The 18,443-nt window shown below is 44.5% G+C and overlaps 1 protein-coding gene across 1 annotated transcript in view; it reads left to right on the top strand.

The window, feature by feature from the left end:
- The first annotated feature begins 6,326 nt into the window (after positions 1 to 6,326).
- Positions 6,327 to 18,443, top strand: part of thsd7ba (thrombospondin, type I, domain containing 7Ba) — a 103,028-nt gene continuing 90,911 nt past the window's right edge. Inside the window, exons 1-3 of the mRNA XM_076159068.1 lie at positions 6,327 to 6,354; positions 8,142 to 8,234; positions 11,415 to 11,597. Of these exons, the coding sequence (XP_076015183.1) occupies positions 6,327 to 6,354; positions 8,142 to 8,234; positions 11,415 to 11,597 (304 nt within the window). The remainder of the gene's footprint in view (positions 6,355 to 8,141; positions 8,235 to 11,414; positions 11,598 to 18,443) is intronic.

The raw sequence follows: 18,443 nt of genomic DNA on the forward strand, positions 1-18,443 counted from the left end.
GCCAAAACATTGTGTGTGTACTCGGCGCTAAAGTAGGCACTTATTCCCTCTCTGGGTGTAGCCTACACAAACAGCCATGGAGTGAGTGACAAATTACATCCTATCATCCCCATTTCCTGCTCATCAGCCTGCTGTGTACTGCCAGCTCCCATGACTGACATCAGTTATCTTATTGTCATGCATAACAGGACTGTCTTATTTGCAGCACGCATAATGTGACAGCCTGTCAGGTCCGGGTGAAAAAACAGATTTGTAAATGTTTTTCGCTAGATTACCTGACAAATAGAGTTTAAAATATCAGCATAATTCCGTCTTGTGGGTTGTACCGGGATCTTTCTGTTTGTATATTCTGTGTGTGAATTGTCGAGAGGGAGCCGGGAAAATGCATTTGTAGTATGATTACGTGTTAGAGCGTCATCTTGTCTCTACTCTGATTGAAGTGAGTATTGTTTTTTTTTTCGAACATCACGTAAACACCAAATCAGATTGAAATCGACAAAAGTCAACATATGGAACAGCGTAATGGAGCTAGATTAAACATAGAGACACACAGGATACATAGAATACAGTTGAAACACAGATACAACCATTAACATCCATAATTCCAGGATTCAACATTCTCCAAAGGTGTTTGTTTGTCGAACGGCTTTTGGTTTTTTTAAGATGCCCCAAATTTCCAAGCATGAGGCGAACTCATGTTTTAATTGGAATAGCTGAGCTCCCCTTGTAAATTAGTGTGCATGCATACAACCTAAGTAGCAGCTTGAGCAACAATTTAGTCATAATGAAACGATGATTGAGGGGGAAATGTAACAGGCGTTTTTGAGCCGGCACTTTCCCTTGTATCTTCACAAACGGACTGAAATGGATCAATATAAGGTTAAGGTTTAATCCCTGGATCAGCCATTCAATCAATACAGGAAGTCATCCATTTGAGTCCCCTTCTTCTACATGGAACCATAATTCCCAGTTCCAGACAGCGGGGCCAGCTGCCTCCTGTCCTTTTCCATCCATAGTGGCACTCTGATAATCCTCAGTCAGCATCTGGCCTGCCAAGCGTCCCTCATCTATTGTCCCCAAGCTCTTATCTCTCAGAGCAACCTTGGTCCCTCCTTAAAGCACAAAGCGCCCACTTGTTTCCCATCAGCCCAGCGAAATATGAAGTCAGAGCTCTGATGCTGAAGCTTTAAGTTGACAGATTTTAGAGAAGAAGACTTGAGAAGATGCTTTGTTTATGTGTCAGCGTGTGTGTGTGTTGCTAATTTACAGGATGCTTGCGAGTGTTCGTGCTGTCGGATTGAAACACACACAGAGTGAGCTTGCAGGCATGAACGTTGGATTGATAGACAAGAGAAGAGATCCGTCTTCGCTGCCTGAGAGATGGAGACCTTTAATACAAATGTCTTTTATTATGTTATGAGGGGAAATCCAGTGGAACCCTCTCCTGTCCTCATATATCCCACAGCTCCGGCTCCATAAGGTCAGACACATGTTGTTCAGTACATTAATGAACACGTCGGCGCATCCCTGAGCGATCGCCTGATTGTTTCAAATATGCAGGCAGCATAATGTGAGACAGTAGCATCGCTGTGCTTTCCTTGGTTATTTGCGCTCCTGGCGGTGTTGATGGGTTTGGAAAGGTCATCAAACAGAGTGAACATAACGTTCCGACATTTAGAAAGAAGAGAGAGGGAAGAATAATAATAATAATAGTAATGTTTTGATGACTCAAATGAATGGTGCATTTATGCGAGGAAGCCTCATCTCAGAATGTGCAGAGCGCCGTCTCCTCGTCAGACGCTTGCTTCTAAATCTGCTAAAGTCCCAATCTTGTTTGTTTTCCGTATTTATTCCCCCGTCGGTGCCCCAGTTTGTGCTGATTGACCTAAAATCCGCACTTGAAAATGAAGTCAATACTTTTGAAATGCAAAACCATTAGAAGTGGCACATGCTTGTATGCAGTATCGCTGTTGCTCACAAGCGCACACAGGGGTGCACACGAGTGGGGGATTGCTCATCTGCAGCCATGGACCAGAGAAAGAAAGAAGAGGGAGAGAGAGAGACTTATCTCTTCCCCACCCCCCCACCCCTCTCTCTCTCTCTCTGTTTTTCTGTCTGTCTTCCTCCTCAGCATATTAACTGGAGCAGAGTAGCGAGTCAAACAGCCATCACTGCACATTTTTAACATCTGAGAGTAATTGTAGTGAAATTAAAGAGGCGCTGTGAGTGAAGGAGAGCACTCACACGTTATACACACACAGACAAAATGAAATAAAAAATAGTGCGTACCGGCAAAGAAATCTCGACTGCTTCTCATTTCGGTTATTTGACAGGAAAGTTGAGTGCAGCCGAGGCCATATGTTAACCCTTTAACATGCTACTGCCTTAGACGGGCAGAACAGAATGAGCAGTGATCAAGTCAGTATGAATTATATGTGTAGGAAGCCAGGGAAAAATTATTCCTGTGTGATTCACGTGTGATTTTCACTCTGACAACTGGAATCGAACAGATGGGAACAGAATTCAGTATTATACACACGTGATGTCAAAGTGTAATATTGACTCAACAACTGAATCTTCTGTCTCACAAGACAGCAATGTGTTTCAGCCACAGAATGTCTTTATTCCATCATTTTAACTTCACTTTTTATAATCAAGGTCGCATTTTGGCATAAGGACTTTAACTGTTATTGGCGTGTGTAAGAAGACCCATCATGTTGATTAATCGTGAAGCCATATAATGGACATCATCTTCAACTCTCTCATGAACAAAGACCTGCCTGCCTGTTCTAGATTGTCTAGGTGACAAACATGTGCAACCTCCTGTGTGGAGGTAATGAATGGACTCATGGTGTTTTTGTCAGCGTTTATCACAAGAAGCAGGCTTTTAATTTCACCCCTGATTCCCCTCTCCTCCACATCTTTCTCCCGCCGTGTAATTGGCTTTGAACAGGTTTCAGCATCTCTGGACATCTTCTCCAGGCTAGTCCGACACACACACACACTCGCACACACACGCACACACACACACACACACACACTCCCACCCTCACACACACAGATAGCGCTCAGCATATTAACTGTTCTTCTCCAGAGGAGACGCTCATGTCTCTGGGGTCCAGGTGTCTCTGTAGCTGCTGACCCGTGTTATCAGCTTGCCTCAGCAACCGGGCCCACTTAAAATTAATCCCGGCCACCTCACCTCCTCCCCTCAGCACCAACTGGCCCCTCTCTCCCTCTCTCTCTCTCTCTCTCTCGGGGGGCCAATCCCCTCAGCAGTTTGGAGTCAGACATGGTCACCTGCTCTACTGCACTCCCACGAGACTCCCCGCCCCCTCCCCTCCCCCCCATCCCCCTCCATCAATCAATGGAAAGGAAAGGCGGGGGCGGAGTGACCACCATCACAATCGGTCTTGTGTTAATTAAGAGCTTGTTTGTTATGCCGAGGTTTGAGTTTGGAGAGCAGGTGAACACATCCGATTACCCCGACCATGCTTCTCCCCAAAGCGGCTCATGTCTAACCATCTGCTTCATCAAGGAGATAGATTTGATGCAGAAAGACAAGCGCCGGAAATGGAGGCAATTACAATTCTAGATGAGCTCGGGGTTCGTTTACCTCACAGAGGCGATGCCCTTTCACCCGACGTGGCTTAAAGCTGCCGACGTTCCTCAGACAAACACATCTTGTAGAGCATGTTTACCACAAAGAAACCAGTGCTTGTACATTCTGCGATCGCTCTCTTCTCATTTTTCTCTGATCAGTTTCCACATGCGTGTGAAAATGAAACGTTTAGCGGCAACAACAACAACGCAACATTCCGCGTGTCTGTGTGAGGCGTCGCATCAATTAATGATGTTTTACTCTAAAGCCCATCGGTTCCCTTTGAACAAGGAAATTAGTGACTTAATGGCACATAAATACGTGAGCTACGTACGTGCCTTCATAGAGCTGCAGCTGCTTTGACGCATGAAGGCATTCTCTGTTAATATCGGAGCGAAGCGGCTGCTCTGTTCACATTAAAGCAAATCAATTTACGTCTTAGAATGTGTGCTTTCCCCCTGAGTGGCTGTGTTTGCCGTTGATAAAGAAACAGTTCACTATTGACGTAACAACAGTGGATGGCACAGAGCTGCAATCAATCACACCGAGTAGCAATTCATTTTTTTGGGTCAGACATTTGATGTATTGGCCCTCTAATACATGTTTCTTACGTTGGCTGGACAAAGTACATTCTCTTGACCTGTAGTGGACCGAAAAGTGTGTAGAAGTGATAAATATGGTATTGACTTAGACATGGTTAATGTATAAGTTACTGTCAGGCCCCTGCTTGGTATCTAACGTGTGTGAGATCAGTGGATACTAAAGCACAAAGAAGACCCAGTGATTGTGAGACCAGGGTTTGTATTTTTGACACAACGCTTATTTGAAGTTGTGCCTTTTGTTATTACTCACTTAGCGCTACCGCGCATTGATTAAAGTGTGTCCTGAAGTTGCTTCGTGGAAAAAAAATGTGGATAATGTAGGACGTTAGCTAACAGTTTTCGCGGTCCAAACCAGATGTAGAACTATGTGTAATATCTCTGTATTTTGCAGCTTTTTATGGTTAAAATTTCCTTTTATCACATGTTAATCGCCTTCAAAGAAACACTATAATGAAGACGTTTTAGAGATTTGCTAATTGGGTCTCGCGCTATAAATATACTGACATGTATGTAAGTAGGGATTTTCTCCCTTTAATGGTATTTGACAGAAGTAATTAGATTTGGAGATCTTCAGCGGCACGACCATATTTAAGAATCCCTTTGCCACATCTTTGCCTTTTTCAAATTTGCCTTGTCTGATCACATTTGCTTTGTAATTAATCACTCTAATTCGGCAATCTTCTGCAGAAGCATATGCTTTCGGGCCAGATCATTCAGTGATTAGATTTCCGAGCCGCGAACCAATTTTTCCAGGCACGAAGAAGAAAAAAAGAAACACAATGTAAGGATGAAGAAGAATTAAAATGAAAATCTCCTTTCCCTCTTTAGTGAGGAAGTTGAATCTCAGGAGTGGAGCGTCGCTATCGGTGAACTGATCTGCGGATGTTGAGTCTGAGTTAAAATTCTCTCCTTTTCTTATCGTCGCTCTCATTCTGTATGCTAAACTATTGCACCTACAGGCAGGCGGAGTTATTGTACGTGCAATGATAAAAGTGATTGAGTTCACGCCCCTGGCTTCAGGAGGAGCTGCCTTTTGGGGCTGCCTGGCGTTTCCAGCCGCCGGCAGAGCGGAGATACCTCCTTCTGTGAGGGTGCGGCCACAAACAAGCATCTTAACATTGTTAAAAAATAGTGAGTTTCAATTTATGGAAGCGAGCAAACTATCTAGACTCTTCCACTGATGTGGTTATGGGTTTGACGAGTTCGGTGAAAGGAACAGAAACTGCATTTAAGGATAAACAGCAGAAAGCTCGGAGTCTGCCAAGCCTTTAACGATTTTTGCAGAGATTTGGATAATAAGAACGTGACTTAATGATCTTGTTACTTAACTGGTTAGGGTAGACAATTAAGAATGTTTTGACAGATGGCAATAGAAGATGATGACAGCAATCCACCCCTAGAACACTTTCATAATGATCCAGTGGTCTGCTAGGATATTGTTACAAACCATCTTTGTACTCCTGATGCATACAGGCATGCTGGATGATGTTTCTGTAGAAGTTTCATTTTCATTATTGAGATTGGAATGTGAAGTATCACTGAGGGATAACGTTGCTGATAGAAAGAAAGAAAGAAATTGTCACACAGAAGGTTGCAGGTATTACTGCCATTCCATACATTTTTTTTTTTACAGTGAATTGAGTTGAAATTGACGAATAGTAAGGTTGAGTTACTATTGAGTTAATTGGCATCAAGCATTCTTTATTCCTTATTGAATAGAGTTTGTTCCACTCTTGGGTCTTTATGACGTTTGGAGGAGCCTTGACCTGTGAATGAGGCAAAGCTTTCTGTCAGCATTTATCTGTTTCCCGCACTTCTTTTTCCACAATGGACTGTATGATCTACCCAACATTCCATCATTAGAACAGAAAGAAAGTGCAAAGCTTTTGCTGCAGAGCGTCTATAGTGACGTACACGTATACCGGATGTGTCAACAGTAGATGTTTGCCTGTGGGAGTTTAGAGTGGCACCAGGCCAGCTGAAGTATCCAGGTCCTTCACCATGTTGAGAAGCAGGAGGTAGGCTGAAGTTAGAACCTGACGCTCATCGCAGAGATTGGTAGACATTTCTGTACCTGTCACTGGACTCAACTCCAGGCAGCACAGCGCAGAAAGCCGTCAAAGATGTGTCAGGGCGGTGTCAACTACGCCAGTGATTATACGTCCAAAATGACGTGGATACAGACGGCAGCGGGCAGGTGCTCGCACGCTTCTGTTCATATGTGGAAAAGCTCCAAACTAGCCCTCCGCCTCCTTGTGCCGGGTCACGGGGAGCTTGTTTATTTCGATCTCCAACGGAGACGAGGGTCGACGACACACAGACAGACGAGCCCGCTACATTCACGCATACGGAGAATTTCCTGTTCACCTCAATTGCATGTGTTTTGAAACCAGACGAGCAAGGAAACCAAATGTGCCCCCAGTGTTTTAATGAAGCCAGAGTGCAGCTGTGTATGGAAAGAGTCAACGCTGATGCTTTCTCCCTTTTGTTTGCTCTTATTCCACTCTGCTTGCAAACATTTCAACACCAACCCACAGATCAAATGTTTGACTAAAACTGCACTGGTAAATTTACTCAGTATTTTGCCTTGAAATTACTTCAGCAACACTGAAGGGCAACTTCATTGTTTAACAGCGACGTTATCAAAAGAAAATAGATATTAGGGTTTCATACCGTGATAGATTCAAGGATATTGAAATAAACAGCATAAATGGTGAATAAGTCGGTCTGGCAGATTTTTTTTTTCTTCTTCTTGTCAGTGTTAATGTATCCTTCACGTTGAAGCCAAATACATTTGCTGTAACCTAGAAGAGGTGAGAATATACTGAGCCATAGCACATATAGTTTCACTGTAATAGAATTCCGACGTGGAGATTGAATAAATATTAAACAAATTGTTTACTCTCGCCTGAAACCGCATGTTTGAAATTGATCTTGTTCCGTTCAGCGGGAGCAAATTCCCTCCGTCCTATTTGTTGGCTTTTATTCACTTAGTTGCCAGCCGACGGAGGGGAATTGCAGCGGAGGAGACAAGCCTATTTGAGCTACAATGGAATAGCGAGGCGAAGCGCTTAAAAGCCCTGGGAAATAAGAGCCCGGTCAGTGGGATCTGAGGGTGTGCAGGAGCGTGGCCAGAAAGGTCAATAGTGGAGCCGAGCTTAGAACGGGGCAGCCGCAGAGGAAGGTGGGCGACGGGGAGAGAGGAGACGAGGAGACGAGGGCGGTAGGGTGTTAATAGAATCAGGGTTTCCTCGGGATGAGCAGGCTTGGCTGGAGAGCTGACAGGTAATCATTGAATGTCATAGGAGAGCAGAAAAGCAGCTCCTCCGGCTCCTGGATGGGGCCCTCTTGTTTTTCATATCACTGTCAGAACGTGACGCCAGTGAGGACAAATTGTCTTCGTAATCCTCGCCGCTTTTTATGTAAAATTCATAAACGGCCCCAACCTGCGCCGATCATAAAACATCTCCACACTGTAACTGTAGTGAGTAAAAAAATTGACGTACTTTATAATCCTTTTAAATTTGCAGGGAAATGTTCTTTGGAGAAATTCCCTCTAGGATAAATAGTAAAATGACTAAGAGAGAACAGACGACTGGATGATAAATCACAGTAAAGTTGTTGGTGTGGACCAGTGTGCTGATAGTGTGTGAAGTAAAGTGAGGGAGCGCTGCCTGTAGGTTATACATCTTTATGAAGGCTCCTCGTTTTAACGTTGTTATTCATCCCTATTTCTCTGTTTATGGCATTTGTGCACCTTCGCAACGCAAGATAGCCATCAACAATGCATCACGCCAAAGAAACAGAATCTTATGAATGCCAATGCGCACAGCCATCACACTTTACATCCATTTTGCTCCTATCAAATGTTTATATCTATGTACTTTATTCACACAAATGCATTTCCCATTTCTTTTTGTCTCCCTTTTCCGCCTCAGATCTCGCCGACTCCCCCGCCTCCGACAACAGTAGTATCAGTGGGCGGATACTGGAGCCGCGTCGAGGGTTAATATCGCTCAGTGCTGCCGGAGGTGTGAAACAGTGAACCGGTGCCGCACTACACATCCATTCACACAGGATTAATCCCCTGCATGATGCTTCAGGCAGAAGGCCGGGCCCAGCTGATCCGCCGTCCTTGTCAGATCTAGAATCTCCTCCTTGGCGTTGATACCGTCTACTGCAGAGGGGAAACCATAAAGAAGGATCTCACCCCCCTGCAACCAACCGGGTCACCTAAAGGGATGATTGGAAGTCATCTGGCTCAGGTAAAGTGTTCCGGCAAGTACTGCGGTGTCAGATAGAATGTAGGGGTGAACAGCGTAAGAAGACAATTCATGTTTGAGTGCAAGCCAAGAAACGTCAATCAAACTGATGTAGGGGTTAAAATAATAAATCAATTTACAAAAACGCTAGGTAAGGAAAGTTTGATTGATGTCACCTGGAATGCATAATAAGTAACATTTGCATTACTACTGCTGTGTCTGAAGAAGAGGGAAGTCAAGTGTCGCTAAACGCTTTAGGTCTCCGATTTACACCTTCCATATGTGGGCCCGAACCCCATTACCACAGGTGTGACTCTGTCTCCCCTGAGCCGCTCGCATGCCTTTGCTGCACACGGCTGAAACCTTCAGACAGGTCCAACCTTTCCTGAAAGGGAAAGCAATGACTGAAGCGCAAATTGTGTCTTTCGATTGAACTTCTGACAGAGACAAACTGACAACCTTCCCGCATCTCCGTCCATACGGCACAGCCAGCGGCACAGCGGGCGTATTCCCCTGTGATCGGAGGAAGTAAGGAACTTGGCAGCACGGCAATTCCGATTCTCTCAGTGTTGCCACTCTGACGCGTGCTGCCAATGAAAAGAGCTGCAGGAAAACACTTTGGGGTTGAACGGAGATGGACTTCTACTTTTACTTTTATGCAGACCAAACTAAAAGCAACACACACTGTGCATGAGGGGCTTGGAAGCGACGCTAATCTGCATGTAGTGGCTGCAGCATAACGGAGAGGAATTTACGGTAATGGGCACGAATGAGAATGTGAGAGGAGGATTTGAGGAGAATGAGCCTGGCTGGTTTAGATAATTACATGGAAATCCAGGGAACAGGGTGGCATCTCTGGTGAAAGGATGGGGGATCAAAATGCCTTTGTTTCCTCTCCTGACAGAATTGATGTATTTCACGGGGCCTGGTGCCGAATGGCGGCTGTTCAGAGCCTGTGCACACCAAATTAGCTTTTGCCATTGATTTGGAAAGATCTAATCACACGTTAATTACGACGGCCACCTGTGAAAAGAAGGGTTGAAGCGAGGTGCTCATCTGTTCCCTTATGAGAGCTGGAGGGTCCTCAACTTTCCCGGATCCGGCGAGTGAATGGCGCAGACGAGGGCGGCGGCAGATTGCATTCCATCAGATCTTAAAGTACCTAATAGGATGCAGAGCGGCATCTGAGCCGCGGCGCTGCACGCCAGGTTTACTGTGGCCACTAAGAGCCTGCTATGAATCCTTTGACCCAGATATTTAGCAGCTTAAGAAATACTAAACATCCGAGCCTAGGATACCTTTTTTATTCATCTACCACTGGCAGAGGCTTACAGTAGGGGGCCAAAAAAGGTGCAAGCACAAAACAGAGGGGTTGTCTTTCCAATTTACTGAACCACCGAGGTATTCTCAAACCTCCCGCGATGCATTTTGGTCATTCTTGTGTTGGAGGGCTCCACTCTGTCGAACACAGCCTGTCCCAGTTAGCGGAGAAGTGTTCTATCGGCACAGGGAGAGCTCTTCTCCTGTAATCTGGGCGCGCTCAAGTATGGCTTCCAGAGCAGTGTGGCCTGAGAGACTGGCGTGTAATCAGGAAGCAGAGGTGTCTAATTGGCTCACGGCTGCTTGGATGCCAGACTGCTCTGTCTGTGAGGCAGTCGATAGCCACTCCATTTATACCATCAGCCCCGGAGACGCAAGGTAAAACAGTTGGATTCTGGATGTTTGTTTTTTTTTAGAGCTTATTTTAGATTTGACATTTGCCACTACTCCTTGTGTTGCTCTGGGATGAGTTACAAATCCCATAATGCAAAGGGAGTGCGGCATCTAGAACGAGATATCTCAGGACTGATGATGTCACTTGGCCAAACAAAGGCGAACCCTGAATTTGTCTGTAAAGCTCTCGCACAATGGGGAAAAGAGCGCCTCCGTTAAATCCCAGCAGAAGGCGGCGGTGTCAGAATCACACCCCCCCCCCCCCCCCCCCCCCCCCAAATGAAATCAAGCAAAAATCATTTGGCATTCAGCGTTTTCACAGACGAGCCATGTGTTAATAATCCGGAATCTCGAAAGCATTAAATAGTTTATCCACCATCAGCTTTGGCAGATAAGACTGAGTCAACACCGATGTGCTCGGGCTTGTGGCTTCCAAATTTGAATCCCTCTAAAAAACTGTTGTGTATATTGTTGTGATGCAGCTCAGTACGGTAAAGTGTTGTGTGTTCAGTGGACAGAACGGTGCCTGTCTCTCTCTCTCTTTCTCTCTTGCTCTCTCTCTCTCTGTCCAAATAATAATGTAGCGAAATTGTAAAATGTAAAATTTGATCTCTTAGTCATACTTGATCTTTTTGTAGCTACTATTACTACTACTACTATTTGCACTATTTTAATTTACAGTCAAGTTTGCAAACCCTGGAGGGAGTCGCACAATACACACACAACACTATCTCATAATATATCCAAGTAGTGCAGTGAATCCTCAGCCCCACACGTCTTTATATGAAAGCATCAGGTGTTTCAGGTTTCAGGCGATGTTTATTAATTTTGCTGTTGCTACGGCACAATTAGAGGCGGAGTGAATCCAGGACTGATCCCCAAACCCTCCAAGGACAGGAAACGTTATAAACAAACCACAATAAAAACGCTCCAAGTTCCCTTCAGCGTGTTTCTCTGGCTTCTCTGTGACTTATATTGGGTCTGCGTGGGAGGCAAAGGCAGGTGTGACATCACGTTCATGTTGCGAAAAGTGATCAAAAGGAGACGAAAGGCGGTGCACCAGGTCCTTTCTGGTGGCGAGATTTCATCGGCGCAGCAGCTTTGTCCACTTACTCTACTGTGTCGTTTTAAAAATGCTCGGACACAATGCATGATCCTCACCTCTGCCTCCTTCCCTCCACATCTTTGCCGTTCACGTTTATGATATACTCATATACTTTTATGTTCCTCCCACAGGAGTAAAAGAGGAAGCAAAGTCAACAGGCTGGACTATGACTCTAACAGATGAGGTTGGGGTCATCGCCTGGGCTCGGCGAGCTGGGAACCACCTCCACGTCTTCGTCCTCCTGTCTCTCTTCTCCATCCCGGTCCAATCAGACATCGAGTTTCTAAAGGAGCATCACTTCTCCTGGAGAGCAGGTGACGGCGCCGAATAATTGCCATAACAAACGTGTGATTCAAAGCCCTTCGGTTTGACTGATCCAGGTCAAATCTCCCTCTTTCACTGTAAACATTGCATAGATCAGGTTTTTATTCCACACAGCACAGAGCCGGAATCCTCCGCTTGCTTGTCTCCATTTGCGTCTGCTTGATGTTCATGCTTGCTCGTCACAACTGCAGTGCTTATTTGTATTATTGGTCATCATTCTCACTATTTTGAAAGCTGAGCGTTGAAATACTTTTATGGGAAAAAGCCGACGCAAATCACATCCATTCATTCCAAATTGCAGCCCTGCATTTTGTGTGTGTGTGTGTGTGTGTGTGTGTGTGTGTGTGTGTGTGTGTGTGTGTGTGTGTGTGTGTGTGTGTGTGTGTGTGTGTGTGTGTGTGTGTGTGTGTGTGTGTGTGTGTGTGTGTGTGTGTGTGTGTGTGTGTGTGTGTGTGTGTGTGTGTGTGTGTGTGTGTGTGTGTGTGATGCGCACACACACGTGCGTCAAGCACAACAGTGAGACAGGCAATCATTACCACCTCTCATTACAGCAGAAAAACACACCGCACTGCCATCACCACATCTCCTCATGGGGTGAAGGTGATCCTCCTCCTCCTCCTCTCTAAATGACACGCATGCAAACCGCGTGGCCACGATCGGATTCCATCAACGGGCCTACACACCTGGGCGTGTCCCTCGGATAACACATGCCTGCTCACTCACTCTCCATCTCCAGCCCTCGCGGTGACAAACTTGCTGCAGATTGTTGCCATAACGATGTGCACGCCGCGATAATGTGACACGGTTTATGCACGGTAAATAATCATTTCCAGGTAAGCACGGCCGGGCATCAGTCATGTGTGGTGGAGACATTTTCAGTAGCACGCGCACGCAACTATTTATCTTTCAATTAAGCTTGACCTTCATCCCGGCGCGTCGGAGAGGAGAGAGACGGAAACGCGCTGACGGCGAGGCTTACAGGACAATCATTCAGCTCGTTAGTCTCTTTTTAAACAGCCGCGCTTACCCTTTTTACAGTGTGTTCACGTTTATGGCTAATTTGTGGGGCAGCACATTGTAATGCAGTGCATCGGAAATTAACGTGACGTGGTTAATAGAAGTTAACAGCCGGCTCGTAAGCCCGAAGGCCATTTGCAGGTATCACAGTCAAAGTCACAACGGCTACAGTAATTCAGGTTGTTCGCGGCAAATGCTGCAGGAGATATGGGCCGCACACTCCGGGAGCTGTTCTGCTGCGGCTGTTTTCATCACCACATCATCAGCATATATGTAGAGTGTATCACATGTGCCTACCGTGCTCTGTAATCAGAAAGAATTAGCATGCGGCCCCGTGTTCCATATCAGCGAATGTAGATTGTAGTTAATATTGGTGAATGAATTATCACCGGTGAAACGTATTGAAAACCGATGTAATATATCACTCTCTGATAGGAATTTGAGGTAATCTTTGCGATTCATCTATTACTCGCGTGACAAATTCAATTGAAAATGCCTTTCCGAAGCAGCTTGCCGAGGGAAACTTGGCCTCCCCGCACAAAAGCCCCCACTTGCTGCGCGATTAGCACTTTCATTTCTCACTCTGTGGTTGGGTAATGACACTGGCCAAGTGATAAAGAGATTGATTAATTTCACTTGAGAGAGCGTATGTTCAAAAGGGATGTAATCGGAACACCAAGTGCGAGGATTTGACAGGCTTGCGGAGCGATGATGGCTCACGGTTTGTTGCCATATTGGAAATGAGAATCACTTTAGACATAAGGAAAGAATTCCTACGTTTAAGAGGCATCACCTCTGGAAATCACCTGCGGCTGTTTATTTGTTCCCGGAAGAAAACTAATTCGATGATTTCTATCAAATGGTTTCCCGCAGTCAAAAAGAAATGGCTGCTGAAGAAAAGACTTGAAATGTTAAGATGAAACATTTGTGGCATTTCCAAAATAGATTTAAGTTGTCACCTGCTTTAAATAGGAAACCGTTTTAAAGGTTCAGCTAACCTGAGCTTTAAGAACACCAGCAGAGATAAAAGCAGCAAGATGCAATTGTGCTGTGATGCCTCTGCTTCTGCTGGTGACACCTTCTTTGTGCTGACATTCATTGCTTCAAATTGTGATGATTTCATTTGACAAACTTATAGGATGAACTTGAAGAAGGAGCATAGCAAACACATTTCATCATTTCATATCTGTGACATAGATCCTGTGCCTCTGTAGCACTGCCTACTGTCGGAATCTGATTTGGGAAAACAACATTCGCGGTGAAAAGAAAAGTGCCGATGTTTAACAAAAGAGAAATCACTGACTCAAGTGTCAATCACATCTCACACATTGATCCACTTCTACTCTCTGCTGCCTCAGCACCACCGTGCATACTAAGTGAATACAGGCTGTTTGATGTGCTGTTTCTTTAAGCTGCAGGTGTTTGGTGTGTGTTCCACTTTGACGGGACTATGATATTGAAGTAAAGAAGGAAGCTTTCAGGGCAGCAGAAGACCTCTCCACACACTTTGACACTTTGATTATGTTCAACAAACTCCTTAAACTCCCTGACTGGAAGAAGAGTCTGCAGATTTTCAGATCAGTCCAAACCAGACACTACAAAAGTGAGTTATTGAGGTTTTTAGAGTGAGTGGACCAAGTGATAGGACCAAGCAGACATTTACTGTTTTGGATCAGAGAATCATTTAAGCATGAAAACTGGAACGGACCATCCATATGTCTTGCTGTCGCTGTGGGCGGCGTAGCTCCAGGCGTCATGTCACAAGTCTGTTACGGTTATGTGAACAAATATTGATTAAACATGCAGGGATCACGACCATGAAATACTTGAATAGTTAATGAGGCTGGCAGACCCTTTCTACTTCTGGACCTGTCAATGTAAGGAAGCCGCACTCTAAATTATGCACAGCCATCCTGTCGCGTGTTTGGTGTGTCTATCTAGGCCAGCGGCATTGTGGGTAAATCTTTTGTGTGAGCCAGTTCCCAGAGCTGTGGCTTAGCAGGGCCGTCAGGATCCGGCTGGATGGGGAGCTATTTAAGCCTGACCTTCATCACTGTCTTGGAGAACAGAACAGGATATGGAAATGTTGCGGCTTCCAGCATTCAGTCAGTGCTTTAAAGTGGATGTTCAAAGAGAAATAGAAATGGCCTCACTCGCCCTTCTCGAAATATATAGCACATTTCTGGCTCATTTGCAGGGCAGCCCGTTAGAACGCAGTACATCAGAATGTAACATGGCACGGTCATAGGTGTTAACAACCACCCAGTAAAGCCTGAAGGCCATTTGTTAGGTAGCACAGACACAGTAGTAACAGGTACAGTACAGTCAGGTCTGTATCAAGCAAAGCCATTCACAGAGAACCAGTGTTCTGCATGCTAATAGGTTCGGTGTGCAACTGGCCTCACAACTGCAGAGCTTTGGCAGAACACAGGGTGCTCGCTAGTGTGACGTGTGAGTTTCATCTTGTGATTGCATGACCACACTCAAAGAGCTGTGATGCTGTTTGTAGGTTGGAAGTTTTTGCCCCAATAATCTCACCGACACCTCTCTGACTCACTATCTGGATACTGATGTGTTGTTATGGGATGTGTTCCAGAATAGAAACAAGTCAATAGCATTATTATGGAAGCCTTTATACCCTTGACACTGTAATGACACTGTCACTTTGACACAGTTAGTTTTGTAACACTGTGTTCATTTTGTCACTCAGTAAAGAGGATCTGCACTTTCATTCTTGTGCATTTCTGTTAGAATTCTGCCCAAAAGTGATTGCAACAAAACTAAATGTTTTTATCCTTATTCCTGTGAAAGTTAGAGATGCTTGTAGCAGCCGTGATCTTCCAACATCAAACTTCCAGGTGGCATCATGCAATGGATAATGTGTGATTTTTTTCAAGTTTATCAGTTTGCTTGCACTTTTTCATTCATTTTTCAGTAAAAAGTCTCCTTTATTATGAATAAGGGTCTCCTTCAATATCTTTATTCTCGTGTACAATGAATATCAAGACATTGTATTCTATTCTATTCTCAGCATAGTCGTGATGCCGGCCTCAAAATTAGGTCAAACAATTGTGAAACATAGATAGCAGTCATAGATATAACTGCGCAGCCAGATGGACTCTTTTGAAATAACATAATACTAAATAAAACAATTCAGGTATGTCTATCAAAAGTTATTTATATTTTTTATAGCCTAGTTTAACAAACAGAAGTGGAGCTGTTTTATTCAGAGATAACAAGCGAGAGCTCGTCCCGGGGGCTACATGCTGTGCATCAAAGCTACTACTGTTTTCCTAAAAAAAACACCTTTATTGATTAAGGTTCACATGAAATATTGCCACTGTGAAACACCTTTTACTCTTCAACCTGCTGGGAAGATGCAAGATGTGATATTCTGTAAAATGTTTCTGAGTAAAATGCAGACTATAGTTCATGTTAGGATTTAAAAAGTTATAATGATGATGCTTACCATTGTTGTTGTTGTTATTTTGTATTATAAATCCTGTTGGGGAATGTGGCTGAATAATTAAGCCTCTACAGTTCATCTAAATGATGTGGGAACTTTCAGCTTCACAGGATGAGAAATCAATGAAGGTTTCATTAATGAGAAGGATCTCAGCTGCTGCCGGATTAGTACAAAGTCTTAGAAGGCTTTCCAGCATCAAAACACAAACCGTATGTGGGCAGTCAGACAAAACGTACTTTATACTTTACAGGATATTTATCTGCAGCTGCACTTCTGCTGCGTCATTACAGATAATGTGTCTGCGGTGTGGCTCTGAATAAGAAGCGATAACTTGCCTACCAGGGTGTCGTTTGACATTGAGAACCAAAAGAGTACAGTGTCAAGGCCTCTGACAAGCCTTTACCAGACAATTTACACAGTAGAAAAGTCCAGTTACATCACACTGTGTTGTACTTGTGTTAAAGAAACAGGAACAGAACATCTTCAAGAATGCAGCCCAGATGTCACCCCAGCCAGCTGCTAGTTAAAGCGTTTGTCTGGCATTATCAGGGTTATTTGGAGCTTGAATGAACACAGTACCTCTCACTGTTACCAATCTGTTCCCAGGGTCTAATCCAAACCGTTCCTGCAGTCTGGGAGAGGACATTTTTCAACGTTTTTGTCAATTTGTTCAGAAAATACAAACAGCAATATGTACACGGATGATAGACTTGTACGAAGATGACTGATTCAGTTCATATCCAAGCAATGAATCAGAGTAAAGCTGACACATATTTCTCCAGCAACCACCCACAGCAAAGAAGACACAGAATCAGAATATCTGCTTTGTTTTGCAAAAGTGCAAGCCCAACAAATATCACAGTTTGATAGATAAGATAAAGCAGACAAAAGATCTACAGACGGCTTATAGGTTCAGAAGGAAGTGAACCAAGCAGGGAAACTGAAATGCTGGTTGGTTACAAGGAGGATGTAACAAAGATTGATTGATTTGATTGATTGGCGAGTGTTGTCAGGTGATCAGACAGGGACGAGAAACTCCAGAGTGCAGCGACTCTAACAGTCTGAAAGAAGCCGAAACAAGGCCACTCTTATTCTTCATGTAATTAATGTCTTCGCAAAGCTGTTTGGCCGTCTTCCCTTGTTGAATCAATGTAGTTATGCAGTCTTCTCCAGTTATACAGGCTCGGGCTTTGCAACGGAGCAAAGTTCTGCAAATGTGCACAAACGGTTCCCTCATTAAAACTTGATATACTATAAAGAAAATACCTCCTGGCCTGTCTCCCACGGGCCGGCCAGGTGTAGTACACCGAGCCGGCCTGATTAGGATCAAGGTGGAGAAAATTCCAAGTTGACTATTGATCCGAGTCTTCAAGATGTTGCTCCAATTAGATATCCTATTGCTCAGCCGCACTCTACATGGTTTAAATAGTGCCTTGGGCAAACTGCTAACAGAAAAGAGTCAAACTAAAGGGAAGGGGCATAACAAACGAATGCTCACCGCTTTGCCTCCTTTTTTTGATTTGATCAGTATTGAACGCGCCGTATTTGAAATGGTAAGCGGCACGACGGCCTTCCGATAGTGACCTTGACGGAATCTGCTCCGGCTCTGTTAAAAAAAAGCCCTTAACATTGATTATGCAATCGAGATCTCATTTTCACCCCCTCTGCCTCGCTCTGACAGGGCGGAGCTGAGTGAGGTCGTCGTAAAAGCTCTCCACCTCTCCCTCTGTCTGTCTCTCTGTCTCTTAAGAGATTCGCCGGGGAGGACTTTCCCAGTAGTCGGATCCCTAATCCCATGAGAATGTTCTCAAAGGAGGGCTTTCGGCACCGCTCGCCCCTCAGAAGTCCCTTTTAAACATTGAGGGGTTTTCATATCACTCGGGTGCAAAATGCTCCTATTCTGCTCAAATCCCCAACATTATAATTTCTCCATGGAGGTTTAAAGGAGTAATGAGGAAAAACATACATATCAATTAACAGTTTAAATCTGGGAACAGGGGGTTATTATCAAGAGTTAAAGATAGATAGTAGCTGTCGTTTCGTTATTGAAGGGCTTTTCTCTTCATATCATACTGTCATCTGGTCATTTATGTTAAGAAGCCATCAAGTTGTACTGTTCCTGACATAATGGCTGTGACCATATCGTTTACGTAGGCGATGTCATAGGCCTGCGGGTACAAGAGCCATGATTCCACTGCCAGATTTATGCAAAACATATGTAGATGTCAACAAAGTTCTCATGTGCTTTGTCTGATCTATAGCTCTGTGGGAATAACCGTCATAATGTTGACGTCCTCAAGTCTGTCCGTGTTGCATGTGGCTGAACTGCTGTAATGAGAGAAATGGCCATGGG

Source organism: Genypterus blacodes, unplaced genomic scaffold (assembly GCF_046128005.1).
Source record: "Genypterus blacodes isolate CSIRO-AG114 ecotype Tasmania unplaced genomic scaffold, CSIRO-AGI_Gbla_v1 ptg000093l_1, whole genome shotgun sequence".
NCBI classification, from domain to species: domain Eukaryota; kingdom Metazoa; phylum Chordata; class Actinopteri; order Ophidiiformes; family Ophidiidae; genus Genypterus; species Genypterus blacodes.